This window comes from Acomys russatus, chromosome 25, assembly GCF_903995435.1.
Source record: "Acomys russatus chromosome 25, mAcoRus1.1, whole genome shotgun sequence".
Lineage (NCBI taxonomy): Eukaryota > Metazoa > Chordata > Mammalia > Rodentia > Muridae > Acomys > Acomys russatus.
In genome coordinates this window covers 43,727,484-43,750,534 of record NC_067161.1, presented here as the reverse complement: position 1 = coordinate 43,750,534, position 23,051 = coordinate 43,727,484, and the positions used below count along the sequence as shown (strand labels likewise).

General features: G+C 46.7%; 1 protein-coding gene across 1 annotated transcript; it reads right to left on the bottom strand.

The window, feature by feature from the left end:
• Window positions 1–2,239: 2,239 nt before the first annotated feature.
• On the bottom strand, window positions 2,240–22,822 carry Cdrt4 (CMT1A duplicated region transcript 4). The gene is made up of 3 exons (XM_051167288.1): window positions 22,734–22,822; window positions 21,213–21,289; window positions 2,240–2,717 (listed from the first exon to the last, which is right to left on the bottom strand). The coding sequence occupies exons 1-3, from the start codon at window positions 22,820–22,822 to the stop codon at window positions 2,323–2,325; spliced, it is 561 nt and encodes a 186-aa protein (XP_051023245.1). The 3' UTR covers window positions 2,240–2,322.
• Between the last annotated feature and the right edge of the window lie 229 nt (window positions 22,823–23,051).

Sequence of the window (23,051 nt, the reverse complement as noted above, 5' to 3'; positions counted from 1 at the left end):
TATTAAGTACAAAAAAAAAAACCCAATACATACACGCCTATGCAAATTGCCACATCACTCTGTCCTTAAAGGAATTAGGAGAAATAACATTAACCTCAGACTCCTGGTAACATTCAAAGAGGTGCTGTAACTGTGAATTCCCAGACATACCCTAGCCAGAAATACCCAGAAAGAGACAGAAGAGCTGGGGCTGGTACTTGTTTTGTCTGTTTTGGCACAAGGTTTACATAGCCCATCACTCTTCCACCTCAGTCGCCTGTCCTGAGTATATACAGGTATATACTGCCGCACTCCAGTCTCCAGATACAGTCTCCTTAGGATTTACCATGTGCCTTACCATGTGTGCCTCTAGGACACACACTACACACACACAGTAGTTTCACTGAGAAATAGCTATGGTTTTACAGAACTAGTACCAGCCAAGGGCTAAGAACCCAGGATTGGGGGCTGAAGAGATGGCTCAGAGGTTAAGAGCACTGGCTGTTCTTCCAGAGGACCTAGGTTCAATTCTCAGCACCCACATGGCAGCTCAAACTGTCTGTAACTCCAGCTAAAATAAAAATAATTTAAAAAAAAAAAAAAAAAAGAGCCCAGGATTGAATTGGGAGCGTCTAATTAACAGCGGTGTTTGGACAGTACTACACAGGAGCCACAGACGGGGGGGGGGGGGGGGGTGTGAACACTACACCCATGAATGATGCCAAATGTTTACAATTGATGGAAAAAACACACTGCAAAGAGAATAAGGCTCTTCCAAATGCCATTTGCAACTATTAGTGCATTGCACCCTGTACACCTGGAGGTGGGGGAAATGGGTACCAACTGCCAACACAGAATCGTAGGGAGGGTCGTCCATGCTAGCAGCTAAACCCAAACAGGAGACTGCCTGTGTCTAAAGACAAAGTTTGCCAGGTTGATAACTGAGGAGAGTTCGCTTGCTTTGGAGCCAATGCAAAGCATGGATGAGGCCATTTCTAGCTCTTCATCTAACAAATAATAAATAATAACTAGTGTCCACCCCGGAACTCACCCCTGAATCCTCATCTTCCCCTATACTCATATCAGGTCTGCCCGGCACCCCCCCCCCCAACCCAAGCTAAAACAAAGAAGTGGAAGAGAGTGGCAGCAAGATGGCCCAGTGGGTAAAGGTGCTACCTGGCTAAGTATGACAACCTGAGGTCAGTCCCCAGGACCCACACAAGGAGAAAGAGAAAACCAACTCCCCCCAAAGTTGTCCTTAATGCTCCCCATGTGTGCCATGCACAAGAACTCTGGCACATTCACCGTGGCACACTTATACGTGTACACACACAGTAAACAAACAAACAGAGGAAAGGACCCCCTCCACTTCTCAGCACAGGCACCCAACACACACACACACAAACACACACAAACATACACACCATTTTGTAAGCCCTCTAAGGGAAAAGCTCTCCAATACCAGGTTCAGGTCCACAGGGAGCATTAGAACCACTCTGGTGGCTACTGAGCTAATTTTCTGTTGGCTTCAAAGATCATCCTCACGTTCTGTGCATGCCTGGAAGATGCTAGGGCTGGGAATCTGCCAACCACATACCGCCTTATCTCCCGCTAAGCCCTGCCCACAGAGGGCGCTAGCAGGAGCCTGCATGAGCAGAAAGGGAAGGAGTCAGCAGCTGCATCCTGTTGGCTCCTGCTGTCCCCCGGCATCCCTTTCTGTCAGCCAGGCAGTGGCAATGCCTTCCAGGAGCATCCGAATCCAGTGTTTACATTTTCTAACATTCACTCCACCAGCCTCACAGATGTCTTTCAGTGGTACCAAGTAAAGAGGAACCCCTTCTCAGAGGTGAGGATATGTTCTGAGTCAGAAGCACAAGCTGGGCAAACCTACTCCCCACCTCAGAAAGACTGAGCTTCGCCCCACATCTCCCTTCGGCAAGCATCTAACCTTCAATAAATCCAGGGACAGTACTTGCTTCCCCACAGGGGCTACCTCTGCTGATAACTAGATTCTCGTACCTTCCTGCCCTGGGTAGCTACCTGGTTAAAGAGACTATTAAATTATGTCAGGTAAGCCACTGCTACGGTTCCTGCCTGCTGTCTGGACGTGGGCAAGCATACCTGTAGTTAGACCTTGAGCAGCTACAGCTGCCCCACCCCCAACAGACTGCAAACACCCCCACAACAGTTTCCGCTTAGGACTCTGTCTGCCAACCTCTGTATAAATGAGAACAACCCAGTGTCAAGGACATGATGTAATTTGTAGCAAATGTACCATCGTACATTCTCAGGGGATGGCTACAAAGCTCTCTGCTAAACGTTGGCATGTGTCTACTTGCTGGCCTACGGTAAGCCATATGGGAGCTTCCTCATGGCAGGTCTCCTGGAGAAAATTATCTTGTTGTAGTTTGACGTGGGCCCCTCTCTGGCTTCCACCCGGAATTGTGCGGGATCTGGAATGAATGTAGGTTCCCACAGGGTCCCTGACAGGGCATCCTTCAGCATGAAGTCTCCTGAGGACCTGGATGGCTTCTTCCTCTTCAGATACATGAGGCTAGGTTTGCTCTGCCTCTTTGGCTTGCGGTTTTCCTCAGCAGCACGCATGGACTCCAGCTCTCGGGCTCTGCTTTTGTCAATGAGTCGCCTGACTGCTGGGGAGGTGTATGAGACATAGGCTGGCCAGGGCTCGTGTTTTTCAAACAGTGTCTGAGGGAGTCCGATGCTTTCTGTGAGTCCCACTAAAAAAGAAATGCAGCGGTTTAGAAGCATTTGCAGGCTCGGTTATCCACTCTGTCAAGGAATGCCAGGGGGCTGGGACCATGGCTTGAAGTCTTCCCCCTGCATCTAGTGAGAGTAAAGTCTAATCCAAAGATAATAAACAGAATGGTATTCTATAGGCTACATCAGTTAAAGAGCAGCAGAATACAACTAAAGAGAGAGAGAGACCTGGAATTGAGCAGGCTCGCTTTCAAATGTTTTTAATCCAGCTATTGGTTTCAGCCCCGAACTCTATTGTCCTCAACTAAATGTCAACAGCATAGAAGGCCTGTGAACTAGTGTGATCCCTGAGTGTTAGCAGACGGTTCGTTCCAGGGCATCCAGGAATCATCAAACCCTATACATGTTTGAGCTCCTTATTGAAGACTGCTGTATACTGGCCATGGAGGCTTGTAGCTGTGAGATCAACACTCAGGAGGCTGAGGCAGGTGGATCACAACAAGTTTGAGGGCAGACTGAGCTACATAGACTGCTTTAAATATGTTTTTCAGATGCAGTGTTTGTATAGGACCAGAGTGTATCCTCCTTTGTGCTTTGAACTCACCTCTAGATAACAAACTCCTACCACAACTAACGGCTAGATGAGTGGTTCTTATGCTGAATTTTGTAAAAGACAGTGGCAACTTTTAAAGTGTTTTGGATGCACCATTGAGTTCAAGGACACGTACTACCTGGATACGTCCTGTTCAAGATGTTACAGCTGGGAAGTACATAGCTTAGAGCACTGGAGTTTGCTGGTGGGATGCTCACCTTGAGTGCATGAGGCCAGTGTCTGAGACCCAGCACTGCCAAAAAAAAAGAAGTGTTGGGGGGGGGGGTGCGGTAACTTAGACCTAGAACCCCTGAACTTAGTACAAGGAAGATCAGGAGTCGGAGGCCAACCTGAGCCACATGAGACACTGTCAAAACAAGAAGAAAAACAAAACAAAACAAAAACAAAGAACAATAGCAGAGTAGCTTTAGGACTTGGACCATGGGCCTACTGACCCAAAATAGGATGAGCCTCACCCTTTCTCAACTCTGGTTGCCTTATTAGCAGCACTGCCTTCTTAGAATGAGGCCACTTCCCAAAAGCTTCCTTGAAGATGAGCAATATATTTGTGCCAAAACCCTAGCGGTCTGTGACAGGCAGTAATCATTAAAGAGCGGCTATTACCTTCCAGCTGTGTCTCCAGACACATGCTATAACTCAAGTCCTTACTGCAGCTTATAATGTAGACGCTCTTCCTATTTAATGGAGGGCAGGTAAGTTGTACAGCACGCTAATGCTGGGTCTGAACTCAACAATAGTGCATCTCTCCCTTTCGGCCACTGCCCAGAAGTTTTGATGTTTGAGGCCGTGGTGGGGAGCTTTGCTGAGAATTCTACCTGCCAGGTTTGCTTGCTCCTTTGCAGGAACCGAGTCATGTTATTAGTTGCTGTTGCTAGTCTCAGCTAGCCTAACTTTAAACTTTATCGTGGGTACTCATACATAGGAGAAAACTTAGTGGATACGGAGTTAGTGCAAACCACTGTTTCAGGCCTTCGTGGGTGTCTTGGGACACATGCCCTGGGGAATGGGAACCACTGTGTACAGAGATCCCCCCATGTTGCCTTGGGGATGTTGAGAAGGTGGAGTTTGTCTGAGAACAGACCTGTCAATAAAGTGCTGCAGAAAGGTTCCATATTGCTACAAGGGTCTTTATTCCACTGCCTAAGAAGACACATGACATCACCTCTCAGGAAGAAAGACCTATAAATGGATGTTCCAGGGACAGATTTGAATGTTGCTTCCTCTTTGCCCCCTCCTTGGATCCTCAAAGCAAATGCAAAGAAAAATCTTACAGGTCAGACATTCACGTGGCCATGGCTGAAGCTTAGCAAGCAACAGCCACGATGTCTGCTAAGCAGGATGGTGATGCATTCGGTGTGTGGACCACACTGAGTACCACCCCATCCCCAATGTGAGCACCACCCCATCCCCAATGTGAGCACCACCCCATCCCCAATGTGAGCACCACCCCATCCCCAATGTGAGCACCACCCCATCCCCAATGTGAGTACCACCCATCCCCAATGTGAGCACCACCCCATCCCCAATGTGAGCACCACCCCATCCCCAATGTGAGCACCACCCCATCCCCAATGTGAGCACCACCCCATCCCCAATGTGAGTACCACCCCATCCCCAATGTGAGCACCACCCCATCCCCAATGTGAGCACCACCCCATCCCCAATGTGAGCACCACCCCATCCCCAATGTGAGTACCACCCCATCCCCAATATGAGTACCACCCCATCCCCAATGTGAGTACCACCCCATCCCCAATGTGAGCACCACCCCATCCCCAATGTGAGCACCACCCCATCCCCAATATGAGTACCACCCCATCCCCAATGTGAGTACCACCCCATCTCCAATGTGAGCACCACCCCATCCCCAATGTGAGCACCACCCCATCCCCAATGTGAGCACCACCCCATCCCCAATGTGAGTACCACCCCATCCCCAATGTGAGTACCACCCCATCCCCAATGTGAGCACCACCCCATCCCCAATGTGAGCACCACCCCATCCCCAATGTGAGTACCACCCCATCCCCAATGTGAGCACCACCCCATCCCCAATGTGAGCACCACCCCATCCCCAATGTGAGTACCACCCCATCCCCAATGTGAGCACCACCCCATCCCCAATGTGAGCACCACCCCATCCCCAATGTGAGCACCACCCCATCCCCAATGTGAGCACCACCCCATCCCCAATGTGAGCACCACCCCATCCCCAATATGAGTACCACCCCATCCCCAATATGAGAACCACCCCATCCCCAATGTGAGCACCACCCCATCCCCAATGTGAGCACCACCCCATCCCCAATATGAGTACCACCCCATCCCCAATGTGAGTACCACCCCATCTCCAATGTGAGCACCACCCCATCCCCAATGTGAGCACCACCCCATCCCCAATGTGAGCACCACCCCATCCCCAATGTGAGCACCACCCCATCCCCAATGTGAGCACCACCCCATCCCCAATGTGAGTACCACGCCATCCCCAATGTGAGTACCACCCCATCCCCAATGTGAGCACCACCCCATCCCCAATGTGAGCACCACCCCATCCCCAATGTGAGCACCACCCCATCCCCAATGTGAGCACCACCCCATCCCCAATGTGAGCAGCAGTGCCAAGTCTGCCAGCTGCAACAGAGTGAGCCATGCTGTGACGGCTTGTTCCCATGTGGACTACCCACCTCTAACACAGATGCCACGTTTCCACACCTTTTGTTCTCCCAATCCAGGAATTATGATGGAATTTGAATATGTGACTGACAGAAACTTTAAAGTCTGGTGTTTTTGAAAAAATAAATTATTCATAAATTTCAACATTTTGTCCAAAACACCTACAAATGGCATCGCCTTGGAGATTTGTTCATATTAAAAACAAAAAAAAGAAGGGCGGCCTTGTTGAGGTAGGGGTGGCCTTGTTGAGGTAGGGGTAGCCTTGTTGATGTAATGGTGGCCTTGTTGAGGTAGGGGTGGCCTTGTTGAGGTAGGGGTGGCCTTGTTGAGGTAGGGGTGGCCTTGTTGAGGTAGGGGTGGCCTTGTTGAGGTAGGGGTGGCCTTGTTGAGGTAGGGGTGGCCTTGTTGAGGTAGGGGTGGCCTAGTTGGAGGAAATGTGTCACTAGAGTGTGAGCTTTGAGGTCTTAGAAGCTCAGGCAAGGAAAGCCTAGTGTCTCTCTTTCTCTTCCTGCTGCCTGCAGATCAGATATAGGACTCTCAGCTCCTTCTCCAGCACCATGTCTGCCTGCATGCCACCATGCTTCCCACCATGATGAAAATGGACTACATCTCTCTGAGTTATAAGAGACCCAAGTAAATGTGTCTCTTCACAGCAATAGAAACCCTAAGACAAAACAAAATTGAGTTTTTGTCAAACCTTTTAGTTCCAGGTCTTCTAAGATTCTCCTCAGAGTTTCAATGGCAGTATGCCACAACAAGGCATTTTAAAATACAATAGCAATACAGCTTTTCAAGGCTATAGAGCAAAGAATGCTCAAACTGTCCTCTAACCCAGAAAGTGATTGATACTTGAGATAATTTTAAAGTAAAATTTAAGGCATCTTGTTTTTACCAGCCATAGGTTCTCAAATTTTAAGATCATCCATTCCAAGCTCCCCCAAACAGAAGGCATCCAAGTGACCAGCCAACTCTTGTCTATCTACCTCCAGTGAGAGAAGACTCAACTTACCATACATGTTTGTGTAAAGCTGTTAGAATTTATGCTCCCTATGTAGTCCCAGATGGTGAAAACACGCACCCTGGGAGGTGGTAATATTTAGAGGATTGAGAATAACTCTTTTCATCCTTGCTTCTAAGTTTCTAGTTAAGAAGCCTAAAGCATGTGGAGAGGCCAGTTTTTAGTGTACCCTGTTCTAGCACCAGTGTGCTATGTATAACCTGGTACCTTGCACACTGTCTCACTGGTCCTCTGCACCACAAGCCCAGAGTGGTTGGTGGCCAACACCATAGAATGGTAGCTTTTTCACAGCCCTGCTACAACAAGCAAACCAGAGAAAACCAATGGTCAAGACAGTCTCAAGACACACGGGGAGGACTTGTTTGTTGAAAACGACAAGAGATAAATAGTTGACATAAGTCTGAAGACAAGCTGTGGCCTTTCATAATTTCCTTCAAGCCTAGAACAAAGGTTCTATTTTTGTCTTCCTGTAAATGAAATGCAAAGCTACGGTCTTCAGACAGAAACAGCATTGATGGGAGGGGTGGGAGGACACACTCAAGCAGCTTTCTTGTTCCACTCACAGACACCGAGGTCCATGTTCAAGCAACTGGGTATCCGAGGCGAGAGCTCTCCCCAGTCCCTACAAAATTTATTACACCATTTTTAGATTCTAGTCTAAGATTCTGAGCTTCAGAGTTAAAGGAGTGACAATGCCTCAGAAAGTGGCATAAGTGTGACAGGGATTCCTTAAATTGTCAGGGCCTTGGTCGTTACTTATGAAATGAAGACTGTTAGCATTCTGCTTCAGTCTGCCTGCCTGTGATGTCATTGCTTACCTGCCATGGGGGCATGGCCCTGTTCAGGGCCATAAAAAAGGACAAACTCTCCACGTGGCCTCTCTCTACTCTCTCTCTCTCTACCCACCCTCTCTCCTCCCCTCTACTCTACCTATCTCTCCCTCTCTCTCTCTCTCTCTCTCTCTCTCTCTCTCTCTCTCTCTCTCCCTCCCCCCTTTCCTTCTCCCACCATGCTCACTTAATAAACCTCATATAGTATAATATCTGTTGCCTGGCATCTTATTATCTTATCATCTTCTTTTCTTATTTTTTAAATCATAACAAAGACAGCAGTGAATTCCTGCCCTGCTTCTCTCAGGGAACATCTTAGTTGGGGTTTTTATTGCCTGGCATTTATTGCCTGGCATGAGAGGTAGAGCAGGCATGGTTGTTAAACCTTCCCAGAAGGGCAAGAGGCTGGATTTGATTAGGGCACTATTGTATGAACTATTTGTATTGAAATATCCTATGGAACCCCGTTATTATGCACAAAAAAAATATATGTGCATGTATTATGTATTGACCAAAACATTTTAAGAGAGTTAGCTTCAATTGTAAACTCGACACAGCCTGGAGTCGCCTGAGAGAAAAATCTCAACTGATGAGTTGCCTAGATCCAATTGGCCTGGGGGGAAGTATGGGGCTGGATGCTGTCCTAGCTGTTAACTGGTCCAGGGTCCCAGCCTGCTAGAGCAATGCCATCGCTGGGAAGGTGGTCCTGGGCTGTGTAGTAAGAGAGTTGGCTAACCACGAGCATATGACTAAGCCAGCAGCATCCTCCATGGTTCCTGCTTCCCTCAGTGATGGACCTGGATGTGGGAACCAAATAAAGACTTTTGCTTTTGGTCTTCATCACAGCAACAGTGATGGCGTGAACACCTGGTGATTCCAACATACACTACAGCTTGTAACTGGAGGCACATGACTCTATCCGTTCCCCCCACCCCCACCCCAAAAAACACTCAGGATTTGTAAGGATCTTTCACTACTTCGAGACAGGAAACAGGACCAGGAGGTTGAGACACTAGCTTTCTCCTGGTGTTTGTTCTGTGCTGTATCTTGGTGTCCTTTAAAACACTAATGGGGCCACATGGTGCTCTTCCACAACCACATACAATAGTGGATGGACTTAGATCAAAGGCAGAAGTCAGCCAGTGGCTTCCAGCAGTGCAGTGAGGGAACAGCAGTGTAAATGGGATTCTCCAAAACTGATTACCTCACTCTCTGTCTGCCACAAGCTGTGCCCTTATCTCAGGAAGCCATCTTACAAAAGGATTTTGTGGTTCCAGGCAGGATTAATGGATTAGTAGATTAGTACAAGTCAACTCCACTCAGGCTTTTTGCCTCATGCTGTAAGATGGTGTATACTCATGAGGTGCTCGCTTCACTTGATGTAGGATACAAGAATCTCTCAAGATGTTAATAGTAGTTGTTTAAGAAAAAGAGTGGCTGGAGAGATGGCTCAGAGGTTAAGGGTACTGACTGCTCTTCCAAAGGTCATGAGTTCAATTCCCAGCAACTGCATATTGGCTCACAACCATCTATAATGAGATCTGTTTACATAATAAATAAAGAAAAAGAGTGACAAAGTCCAGGACAAGGGCCACACATACAGCTAAATAGCTTACTCACCTCGAGCGTCACCATGTATAGGATCTACCTTAGATAAGATTGCAGGCATATTGCCAACCCAACAAAAGCCTTCCCAGCAGCATTTCTCGGGGCTTGTTATATGTTGACTAGCTTTGTAGCCTTTCAGTGAATGAGTGTACAGAATGGATGCACAGAATGATCTCCTTTGATGCGTGGATTACTCATTAGGCAGCGGATCTCATGGAACTAGAAATCAATGAAACACTCATGCAGATTTTTAAGCAAAGTCCTTCCCCAGCCTGTGGGACTGCATGCCTCAGAGACTGCTACAACGTAAGAGCACAGAAGGGTAAGGATGCTGGACGTATAGCCAGCTCTGTCATTACTCTCCCCTTCTAAAATCATTCTCAGAGGCACATGAGGGCCCAGTGCTCCCTTCTTCTGCCTCACCCCTCTCCTCTCCCCCTCCTCCCCCCCCCCCCTCCTGCTATTGTCTGCACACTTGTCTGGCCAGGCCCATTTTCATCCTCTTTCCCAGTACTGACCCTAAAAGTCTCCTCTGTCTCAGGAGGCTCCTATTCTCTGGGGAGGCCCGCTGCAAAGGCTCACTTCCGCTCTGCGTTTTATCTTCCTCAGCTGTCCATTTCCTTCCCTGCCTGGGTTCTTTTTCTGCTGTCTGGCCACTCCCCACTTACTTTTGGCAGAGGAAGAAGCTGCCATTAAGAGCAGAAGCATCTTGGAAAGTTGATCTCTGGAGTGTTCCAGGGTGGGGAATCAACACAGTGCAGAGCATACTTTCAGGGGCTGGTCTTCAGCCAGAGTGACCTTCTGGGAGCCCGCCTTTCTCCCCTGTATACACCAAGGGCCTTCACAGAGTGCCTGCAGTTCACACCTGGAGGAAGTACGAGTGCACACCCAACCAACCTCTGCCTCATTGCCCTCTCTCTGCTTTTTCACCCACCTCCCACGCCCAATGGGCTCTGGAGGAGGGGCACACAGGAGAGCCACGAGATACGCTGAGACGCACCAGAAACCCTGGAGCTGTGAAGACAGAGGGGTCAGGAGGGACAAGTTTATCTTTCAGGAAAGAAGAACATTGTCTGTTCCTCTCCCTGTGTGACAATCCATGGGCTACCTTCTCTTCCTCAACATACTCTCTCAAGAAGAGAAACCAAGTCTTTTACTGCACTCTCGTATGGATCAATTTGCAAATGGCGGACCACTTTGCTAGTGGTGAGTTCTGACACAGACCAAGCCTCTTCTGTGGAGACCAAGGATCCATTACTCTATCTGGGGTGTTCTCGCGAGAGTCTAGTCAGAGCTGTCAATCTTCTAACATAGCCTGCCATGATTGGATCCCACCTACTGTGTATGGGAGGAGCTATGCTTCCGGATAATATGGCTGTAAGGCACATAGGTTCTCTAACAATTGATGTCATAACTTTCAGGTAATTTGTTTTCAAGCATGGAAATAGTCTGTGTAACTGCAAACATAGAACTACCAGGAGAAGTTCTAAGCATTGCACAGCTCTCTGGAACCGTCATGAACATGAATATTATTATTCAAGAAGCACTCCTTCTAACAGTCAGTTTCTTCTGAAGACGTAACATGAAGACTTATTGGGCATAAAGCACATGTAGGCTGTGTTATTTATAAATCAAGTTCCAACTTAAAAGTTAAATTTCCAGAACAAACTAAATAGGCACGAAGGAGCCTTTTTACCTTTTCCTGCACGGACATTTAGGGTAGACTTGTACATTCATCTATCAGCTAGTCAAAAAGAAAAAATATGGAGAAACAACCCTCAAAGCCCATAACCAGGAAACCAAACATGAAAAGATTCATGCAATCTGTGCCCAGAGACCCCCTCACTGCCTGACAGGCGGCTCCTGAGCAATGGAGCTGTGAAAATGCATGGCCGCACAATGACCAATCAATCAGAAAGAGGAAGTCCTGCTCACACTGGAACAATGAGGGTATTGTGAACCTAGAGAACACATGGGGGAAACAGCCAGCATTTCCCAAAGCCAATCTCAATCAGCGGTCCTGGCAGCCTCCTCAACGCTCAGAGCTTCAGAAAGGAGGCCAGGAACCCAGGCTTTGAAGAAAGTGGCTGGCACTTGAGACTCTTCTAGAAGCAAGGAATTAAGGCAATCACTCGTTCCTGTAAGATTCTATTATTCTACCATTATTGACAGTTGGGTCCCAGCTCCTGCCAGAATGTGACAAAAGACTGTATCACAAAATACACTCAACTCTGCAGTCACAGGTGACTCCAAACTATGATTGAATCAAATCCCCAGTTTTCTGGGGTGAATGGCCCACAGTTGACCCACAATCCAAATTGTCATACTAAAAGTGGAAGAGTTTGCACATTGTCACAAATGCCCTTCATGCATACCCAGCAACAACTGTCACCCTAATAGAAACCAAAGGATGGTGCAGCACTTGGCAAAAAGGCCAAGCCCAGAGCGAACCTGAGCATTGTGCAAATTGGAACGTGGTGTCAAGCGCATGGGGTTCAAAGCTCTGTGTGGAGTTCTATGTTGTTCCTTACTACTTTTCACCTGCGGCCTGCCAGCGTGGTTACTAGAAAACTACGAAATGGAAGTAGAACAAACTGCCAGCCCCTTAGAAAAGCAGCTGGAGACATGCCCTTGGGAAAACAGTCATCTCTTTGTATACACTTCCCAAATTTAAGTATGTATTTGTCATACGCATTTTTAATGTGTTCTTATAATAGACATCATATGTCAGCATTATATTATGTTTGGATGCTAATTTTTTAAGTCCCACAATCCCAATGCCATCATGCACTTATTATCTCAGCCATCCTTACATACACCACTTTGAGCCCATCACTTTGCTCTATCACTATATTGCATCTGTTCATATTGCTAGAGAGTCCTCATAATTATTTTAGGGGCTACTCAACATTCCATCCAAGGAAATAACCATTATTAATGATGCCTCTGGTTGGGGACTTTAAGGTGGTTCCAGTTTTAGCCACTGTAAGTGATGAGCGGCATCTTTTGAATGTAACGTTAATATAATTCCTGATTGTTTCGTGGTTCTTCTTGCTGTGTGTAGTTTATTTTATAAATGTGTAATAATATAAATGTATCTGTAAAAAATAAATATTTCTTTAAAAATGCAAGACTCAAACAACTTTCTGATTTTTAAGGGGCTCTGCAAAGCTAATGCTACCTGCTCAAGATTTCTCCTCAACAAAGATGTCCACTTCCCCTCCACCATGAGGTGAGCTCTGTCCTCCTCCTCCATCATATTCATGGACAAAAAAAACAGGTGAGATGTTTGCCTGGTAGATTCTAGGGCTCTGAACTACCAGGCCCAGGTCTCCTCCTCACTGTAGTACAGCCTACGGGAATAAGAAGAGAAGATGCAGTGGATTCTGTGACCATCACCAAAGCAAGGCAGGGTCTCCAGGAAGGATCTTCAGGCTAGAGGGCCATGTGGCAAAAGCCCTCAGTGGCCATTCCTGTCACAGAAGGGTCAAAAAAGGACCTGGGAAGAATCTATTTAATCCCAGCTACTCAAGAATGTTACAGGAGGCAGGGGGACTACAACCTCAAGGCCAGTCTAATAACTGAGTAAGACATTGATTCTAAATTTTTTAAAAATTATATATAAATATATATTATATATAATAAATATAAATATATATATTTAAAGGTAAAAACTTCATGGAGGTTATAAGTCAGGATATGTTATAGCTCATGGAGGATATACACCCTGCCAATCATGTACAGAGAGCTACAGTCAACCTCTGGTACCAAGAAATAAACAAAACAAAATCAAATAAATAAATGAAAGCACCTCAAGAGTCAGCTCGTGTAGCTGTGTCTGCTGTGGAAGGGAAGGAGGAGAGAGAAGTGATGCTTTTATGAGGCCAGAAAACTGGATCCTTTGTGGTATGACAGGAAGAGGAGCAATAGGAGCAACAGTGAGAAAGTATTGAGAGCTCAAGCCTGGGGAGCAGCATGGGGTCCACTGAGAGCCATCTCCAAGCCAGTAGGCGCAAAGTACCCCAACCTACGGAAGTCTCATTTGGCAAGATAGCAGGCGATTGCTGAGCAAAGCCAAGAACCGTGAAAAGCAAACCAAAATGACAGTGGGCACAAGCTGCTTAGTGAAGAAGCCACCATCACTACACATCCCCACAGGAACAGAGGCCATCCCAGCACTGTCATGCAAAGGTGAATATCACAGAGGCCCTTACTGAGGTTTCTGAGTCTGAAAATTTGTCACTCGAGTTGCAGTCAGTGTCAAAATGACACTATAGGGTTCCACTCTCTGTTGTATAGGAAAGCCTGACTTATAGAAACAGTTGCCAAGAGCAGCGGGGAGAAGGGAAGTTCGTTGGTGGCCTTATCACTCCATGTCTTCAGTACCACTGACACCTTGAAAGTGACCAAAGTATATTCCTCCGACCCATCTATTTTCTGAGAGTAAATTCCAATTTCCTACTGCTCACTGCCCAAGCTCCTCCTGGTGTTGTTGCATTTTATGAAGCCTGTCTGGAACGCAGGTTCATGTCTGTTGGCACACTGTACCTGTGAAAGTGCCTCCTCTATCTCCATGCCAGTGAGCACGGCTATCCTCCCTGCTCACCCAAGTGGAGACTGAACTCCTTCACTCTTGCGCCTCACTTTCAGGATCTGCTCTCTAACCACGTCTTCCTGCTTTATTCTCTTTCTGGTTCATTCTCCATTTGAAAGCTACAAGTAGAAATATTTGTAAATATATTCATTTCCTTAATAAATATGTACTGATGGCTCACCGGTGCCAAGCACCAACCAGCTGTGACACTGCGAACAGGAAAAGAAAGTGAGCCAGACTTGATTATTCCACACTCCTATTTAAAATCCATTACATACTGCCTAATATATAGCAGGCAAGATTTCCAGCTTTGGGATACAAAACTCTTCAATACTGCACCCCAGTATCTCCGTGTTGATTATTTTTATGTCAACTTGACAAAGCTAGTCATTTGGGAAGAGGAAATCTCAAGTGAGACAATGTCTTCATAAGACTGGCCTATAGGCAAATTTGCTTGTGGGGTATTTTCTTGATTAATGATTGATGTGTAAAGGCCCAATCCCTGAGCAGGTGGTCCTGGGAATGAATAGGAAATCAGACTGAGCAAGTGGACTGAGCAAGCAAGCCATGAACAGCAAGCCAGCGAGCAGCATTCCTCTGTGGCCTCTGTTCCAGTTCCTGCCTCTAGGTTCCTGCCTTGAATTTCCGACCTGAATTTCCTGGATGATGAACTATAGTCTGTAAGATGAAATAAAGCCTTTCCTCCCAACGTTGGTTTGGCCATGGTGTTTTAGCTCAATAGAATCCTAATAAAAAGAATCCCCACCTTGGCTCCTATAGCCATAAGTCTGCCCTGCCCACACACAATGCATATGCATATAAACACATGCATAACACATGAAAATCTGCATATGAGTAAATATATGTATATGAATATATACATATGCACAAGTAGATGCAGACTTGTGTCCATGTATACACATAAGCGCATATACATACACATGCCTACTTATACACAAATGTACATGTATGTACACACAGGCATGTATACATACACACATGTCATTCATACTCTGAAAATCCATCATTGGTGGCAGGGGAAATGACTCCATAAGGAGAAAATCATCAGAGATCAAAAGGCTTGGGATCCACCTGGAGCCATGAGTAACCTGATCAAATTAAATTCTCTGGAAAACTGAGACTGAGGCTGAAATTAGCAAACACTCAACACACACACACACACACATATCATCATCATCATCATCATCATCATCATCATCATCATCAGAGATCAAAAGGTTTGGGATCCACCAGGAGCCATGAGTAACCTGATCAAATTGAACTCCAGATCTGGAAAACTGAGGCTGAGTCTGAAATTAGCAGTCAACACACACACACACACACACACACACACACACACACACACACCAATTTACAGAAAGTTCTACCAAGAGTACTTTGTGAAATCAAAGAACGCACCCAGTCTCTAGGCCCCCATAACACGGAGGCCTAAAAAGGAGGCCCAGGAAGTCCCCACCCCTGCTCCCAACCAAGTCCACAGGGTGGGCCTGAAAGCAGGTCTTTGATCTCAAGTCCTTTTCCTCCCTTGCTTCTCCTCTGAAGCCCATACCACCATACTACAGAAGCCTTTCCCTCACCAGGTGCTGGCAGCCTCCATGACCTGGCCCCTGCCCCACAGTCACTAGCAATGTTAGCTCCTGGCCTGCAGCTATCGCTATTGGTAGGTCTTCATCTCAGAGGTCTGTGAAAACTTCTGTCCTCAACAAGTCTGAGACTCCTCACCTCCAACAATCAATGTCTATCTACCGATCTATCTATCTCCACCGTGTCCTCACTTCCTGCCATACCCTGCTTAAATCCCATGGCTCCAAATGGTTATTCTTGGCAACCCATCTGAGAGGGTTAATCTGCATTGTCAATTTACTTGGTTTGAGAGTCACCATGGAAGCACACCTCTGGGTCTGAGGGTGTTTCCAAAAAGGCTTAGCCAAGGAGGGAAAACTCATTTTGAGGCCATAGGCATCATCATGCTGTGGCCTGGGATCCTCAGCTAAGTGAAAAAGAGAAAGCAGGCTGACACCAGAATCCATCCCCAACATACACTCACCCCCCCTACCTCTCCCCCAACACCATCACCACCCCCTGCTCGCTGGCTACAGGTGCGATGTGAACATCTGTCTCACGCTGCTGTGGCCATGCCTTCTCTGCCATAGTGGATGGTAGCTCTTCTTACGTCATGAGCCAAAGCAAACCCTTGTCCTGTTGCTTTTGTCTGGCTAAGAAAGGAACTAGCACACCATCTTGTCCCTCTGTCTACCACGTCTGCATGATGAACTCCCAGTACCAGTTAAGCAAAAGCTGGTCCTCCCAAAATGCCTCCGCCCTAGCCATCAGACCTTCTAAAAGATGAATCTGACTGCATGCTCAGCTTCCAAAAGAAATGTTAGCAGCTGACATTTCTATGCTGTCTACATCCAGCACAGTGTAAACATCTTTGCTAACCAATTCAGCCAAAATTCAATCTTATACCCATCTCACAGGCAAAGAGACTTAGAGCCTGTGGAGTCTATGGAAAAGCCTGTCCAAGGGCACGCAGCTAGCAAATGAGTGGAATTAGGATTTACACTAGGGCTGCCCCACTGCCAAAGGTTTCCTCTCTTATTGCCTCTGTCTCAGAAGCATGCCCCATTGCTCGCCCACCCCAGGGCATCCCCTTTACTGCTCTTTTCACATTCCTGTTTTCCAAGAAATGGCTCCAAACTCCTATCACCTGCTTCCCTCTCTCATGCTCAGTTACTTCCCACTCTAATTCCAGGAAGATGCAAAGATCTGTGATCCAAGAATGCTCTCCTCTCCCTCTACCCACCAGGCCACCATATGCTCTCAACCACTCTGCCTTGATGAAGTGGCCCTATTGCCCTGGCTTTCCACTTACACCCCAGGCCTCTACCCCCCTTATCTCCCAACATGCAACAGTCTTTGGTAGAGCTGAGCATTTTTACATTTTAGAAGCATGTCCCCACTTAGCTTTCATGACAGCACGCAGGCCAAATCCCTTCCCACGTCACTAGGTGCCCTCCACCTCAGTCTCCATTAGTTATGTCTGCAGCCCTTCTCCATTCCGTCCACACACATCCCCAGTGTGACATCAAACAGTTACTTGGCTCTATATCTCACCAAACTTCAAGTATAAATCTAAATGCCCAGTGTACATCTTCATTTGTAGTAAGGTCCTATCCAAACCTTTGGTGGCCCTGACTTCTCCCAAATCGTGCAAATCCCTGGAAGTACAGAATGACAAATTCAAAGTGGGAAAAGATGTAATGTAAGTTAAATAGATAGTCCTGGGGTAACAGAAAACCAGGACCTCCAATTAAAGGCAAGAAGAGCGGTGCCTCAATCCCTAAAGACCAGGAAAGACGTCATTTCCAATGGAAAGAGATCTGTAATTAGTCATTTTATAGGAATCTTTCTAGGCATGAATATATACAAATTAGTACACAGCAGATCAGAACTGCTAGCAACATAGAAAATATGTATGGGTGCCAATGCCAGGAAATCTGGGAGTCCTGACAAAAGAATTTACTGTTGGGTCAGAAATCCAACTAAACAACAAAGATTTTTATGTGTCTCCTTGGCATGATGGAGGGATGCGTCAAATACTTTTTTTTTTTTTTTTCCGTCAAATACTTCTAGGATCCAGGAACAAGTCCTTTGCAGTGTCATATGGGTGTCCTCTCCCTGGCAGAGACTTGACCTTTGAGAGAAAGCCCTCTCCCTGGTGTTCTGAGGGGCTACTGACAGAATTCACCAGTGTTCCCACTGTGGTTATATCGCACATCGAGCAACTCATTTTGAATAAAGGGTAGCACAAAATTAATAATGGGAGTTCAAGAAAGGCCAGGAACATGGCTTGCAACAGAACCAAAATACTTAAAAATCATAAGCCCGAGCTCCTCACCTTTCACACAGAGGTAGTAAAAGGACTTGTGGATTGCCATGAAGATTTAATAAGCTAATTCACATTAAGTACTGAACACAGACTTAGCCGCATGCTAAGGACCTCTTGGTTTGGCTGCTCTCATCATAGTTAAAATCCAGGAAGGGGTGTCTCCCACAGTGCCAACACAACATGGCCCAATATCCAGGCTTGAGAACTTGACAACCAAATTGATCTCACCAAATGTGAGTCACTGCATGGGAAAAATGAGGGTGAGCCTTAAAGCAGTATATATAAAAAAGGAAAGATGAGCTTAGGGGACCCTTCAGCACAGCTGGTCCCTCTCCCATCACCCATCCTGGCTCATGAATTTTATTTTTCCAGGGCCAAAAATACTGTTTACACCATCTGCCTAGCAAAATAACACTCTCTGGGGCTGATCCCTGAGCTTAAACAACTTTGAGGTATCTGTGTTCACTTGCAACCCAACAGATACCCATATGCACTTAAACACACAAAGTTCTGAGCAGACCATACACATCGTCCTTGGCACAAGAATGTGTAAGCCATGCACATATGCACTCATGAGTGTGCATACACACATGCATATGAATACATACATACACACCCGTGTAAGTCACCAGTCAAGTGTGTAATACCGCACACACTCATATCTTTAACAGCCATCATCCCATCTCTTCTTGGGTATCTGTAGCCAGAGTCTAGAATGATTTCATAAGCAAAATTGGGCCAAGAAGCATCATATTCCTACTGGAAATAGTCTGGACTTAGGTATGAAAGCAATGCTAATGGAGTCATAAGGTCAAACAAACAAACAAAACAGGAAGTCAGGAAAGCATTCGGCTTTACCTCTTGTTCTAGTTTGTTTCAGATGCTGATCCTGCCTAGGGTCATCTGAAGGAATCTCAAGTGAGGAATTATCCAAGGGAGACTGGCCTGTGCCCAGCTCTGTGGGGTAGAGTCTCAGTTGTTGACTGACATAGGACGGTCCAGCCCACGGTGGGTGGCCATCCTTGGGCAGGTGTTTCTCCTGGGCTGTATAAGAAAGAAGGCTGAGTATTTGTCTGTTAGCAAGCCAGACAGCCAGACAGCAAACCACATTCCTCCATGGTTTCTTCCCTGAGGTTCCCATTTTGAGTTCCTGACCTGATTCCTCTCAATAATGGATTATGATTTAAAAATATAGACCCTTTCTTCCACAAGTTGCCTTTAATCAGAGTTTTTATAACAGCAACAAAAATGCAAACTAGACTTCCTTGAACAACTTCCTGAATATTTTTGACCTTCGGTTTCCTCATATTCAACACAGGTACATCCTCGCTGATGGCATGTGATACTAGCCACAGAGAGTTAGGTTCCTGGCCGACCAAACCCCTGAGTTACTGGAACAAAATGTACTCTCTAATTTATAACTGCAGTTTTGTTTCATAATAAACAAGAAGGCTCCTAGCAGTGCTGCCCGTGGGAGAGGACAAGATGAACTCCAAAGCACAGAGAGTATTGTGTTGTTCAGAGAGACAAAGACCACAGGCTAGTGTTGATGGAGTCTTGGGTTCATCTTGTTTTCCCAGAGTAGAAGCTAAGTGTAACTAGATTGGACACTCTCAGATAGTGGCCCATTGGGATGCTGCACCAATGAAGGAAGCCATCTCCCAGGGAGAAGGATGGCAAGAGGACAGCTTGTTCCTGTGCTGCTCCTAGCCTGTAGTTTAGGAGAAGTGCTATACGCACATGCACACGCACGCGCACACACACACGAGTAAAAACTCAATGGCAGAAGGAGGAGGTCAGAGCCCTGTGGTAGTGCACAGGGCTAAATAAACTCAACTGCAACGAGGCCCTGTACCAGACAAACTGCAAGATGGTACCCTAGTGACCTCAGCTCCCACTAGTCACATCTGTTTGTTTATCATTTGTGGTTGTTGTTTGAGACCAGGTCTCACTATGTAGCCTTTGCCGGTCTAGAACTTGCTGTGTAAACCAGGTTGGCCACAAACTCCCAGAGCTCTGCCTTCTGAGTGCTGGGTTTGAAGGCAAGCACCATTATTCTCAGCCTATAATGCCTTAAACATCAGTTATGTCTGGGGACATTTACTCCTAACAAACAGAATATAGTCAAAGTGAAAGGTTGTTACATCTGAGACTGAGTCATAAAATCTTTGGCTCCTATCTCTTTTTTTGTTTGTTTGTTGTTTGTTTTCCTTTTCCATTTTCAAGGGAAATGTGTGTGTGAGTGGCATGCTTTGGGGGGAGGTGCACGCGCATGCAAAGGCTTGAGGTGGACACCCTAAATCACCTTGATTACTCCTTCGTCTCATTCATTGAGGCAGAGCCTCTCAATCAGTCCCAACTCTTGCAGTGCTCTGGCTAGCCTCACTAGGCATCTTGCTCTGAGGGTCCTGTTCTCCTTGTCTTTGCTTTGCTGAATTACGGGTGGGCCTTTCTACCCACTAGTCACTACGTGGGTTCTACTGATCCAAAAATCTGCATCACTTTCATCTCTGCACTATCTCCCTGGCTTCCAGCTTTATCAATTTCCTGCATATGACATCTGTGCAGAATAAGAGACAGAAGCACCATGTTGTGTTGCTCCATGTGGTTAAGTTGCCCTGGGAGATTTCAACCCACAGCAAGCAAGGAATTGGCCCTTAGTTCAACAGCATAGAAGGAACCTACGCTTACCAATAAGAGTAACCAGGTGAAGCATTTGGAGGTGGCTTCTTATACTACTGACCAGTGGTGGTCTGAATAGGTATGGCTCCCATAGACTCACGTGTTAGAATGTTTGGCCCTTAGGGAATAGCACTATTAGGGGGTGTGGCCTTGATGAAGGAAGTGTGTCACTGTGGGGAAGGACTTTGAGGTCTCCTATACTCAAGCTCCACCCAGTGTGGCACACAGTCTCCTTCTGCCGCCTTTGGATCAAGATGTAGAAGACTCAGCTCCTTCTCCAGCGCCGTGTCTGCCTCTAGGCTGCCATGCTTCCTGCCATGACAATGATGCACTAAACCTCTGCAACTGTAAGCCAGCCCCTGCTAGGTGCTGTGCTTTATAAGAGTTACTGAAATCATGATGCCTCTTCACAGCAATAAAACCCCAGCTGAGACATGAGCTGCAGAGGAAACTATAACCCCAGCCAAAGCTGTAGCTCTGGCTTCATGAAGAGATGAGGCAGCCGGTGAAGTACATTCAGATTCCCCCCACCTACACACACTGTGAGGTCAAAGCAGACCTCACAGAGCAGACCTTCCTACTCTGGCAGCACTGGGAAAGCGCCGACCGGATAGTTCGTCTTTCATCTGCTCCCATCTCTAGGAGACAACAGAATTTCCTACCAAAAGAAGTGAACAAGTGTAAGTGTGACAGTGTTATTCTTTTCTGTCCACTTGACCGGGTTGTGACTCATCTGTGCACATTTGTAAGAGATTCCTCACATTCCCCTCAGTTAAATCATTTAGCTGAGGGACAGAGACCCTGAATGCTAGTGACACCATCCAGTAAGCTTGGTCACCATTGAACAAAAAAAAAGGGGAAGGGGGCGGGGGAGAAAGGAGAGATCAACGGGACACCCACACTCCTTGTATAGCCAGTCGCCTTGCTCTCTGGCCCGCACCTGATGAGCTGTACCCTCAACCTTGGGCCCAAATACACCCTTTTCTTATGTGAAGGAGAGATATACCTGTTTTTTAGGATCCCAGGTGTGGGATAGGAACGGTCTTGTGAGAGAACAGGTGATGTTAATCCACTCAAAGACCAACCACCTTGATTGTTGCCAGCTGAAAAGATCCCCTTCAACAGACTCTGGGAGGAGATATATAAATGAGCCCAGAACTGGAGGTGGGACCTTTGGAGACTTGGGATGGTTTTGGCAGTTCAGCACTCTACTTCGAGATGCTTCTAGAGAGAATCGCTCAAGGGAAGGCTTCGGGGCTCTGACTCCTGCTGAGGTACCAGGTTCTGGTTACTCCAGCTTCCAGCAGAAGAACTCCTGCTGATTACGCCAGGAGAATCGTTCCTCAGAACTGATATCCTTACAATTTTGTTATTATGTTCCTTAATCCTATTGTTTTGGTTAGTTGGGTTATAAGTGACGTACGCTCAGTTATTAAGTTGTAATAAAATATATTGGTTAAGAAAATTGAGCCTACACTTATGTACTGCTTTCTCTGGGGTAATTTGTGGCAGCAATGAAAAGAGTAGCTAATACGGTACGTGCGGAATTGAGGCCTACGGAATGCTCCAGAAATGAAGGTGCGATTCTAGCAAAGTTGATTTTGACAAGGCCATGTGAACACCGTAGACAAACTGATACTGCCAGAGGATTGGACAAAGGATGAAGGCAAGTGTGAAGGGAAAGCTCCGGATGGTCAGGCTGCGTGCCTCACACGTTACTTGGTGCACACAAGAAGTACATGCTTTGCAGTTTTTCTTTCTGAAGATCAAGCAAAATGTTCATGGGATCAAAAAGGTTTTAATCAAAGTCTCAGGACCAAAACACCAAGTCTTATCCCAGGACTATGTTCCCAATACCGCTACATAAACACCATCTTGGCTCTCCCTAGGCCTTCCGGGCCAGAGCCTATCTTCCTTTGATGCCTGTATATATGCGCGTGTGCGCAAACACGCACACACACACATCCACAATTATGAAGGCCATTCAAGGGATAGGTTTTCATCACCTGACAGCACAGCTTCTAGAACAGAGTGGGTTTAAAGGATACACCAGTCACATGCCCTGCTTGGACTTGGGCTGCTCTGGGCTGACGGGTACCCACCTGCCTGGAATGTGGAGCTCCACAACAGGCTCCATGCATGGAGCCCAAATCCTCGTGGACACCACGACAATCTTCCCTGAATTGCTCATCATCGCAGGCACAAGAATAAAGAAGCTGTTTTCTGCGCAGAAGGCCTGTGTCTCATCGCACCCCACCCCCAAAGGGTCTTAGTCAGCTGTGGTGGGGACCCACCCATACAAACCAGCTTTCTAACCCACATCACTTTGCCTCTCTGTACTTCCTGGATACCAGCAGTGAAAGCTGGGCTCCCCAGCACCTGTCTCTCTTCTATCTCTAACCTCTGTGTCCCTACCCCTC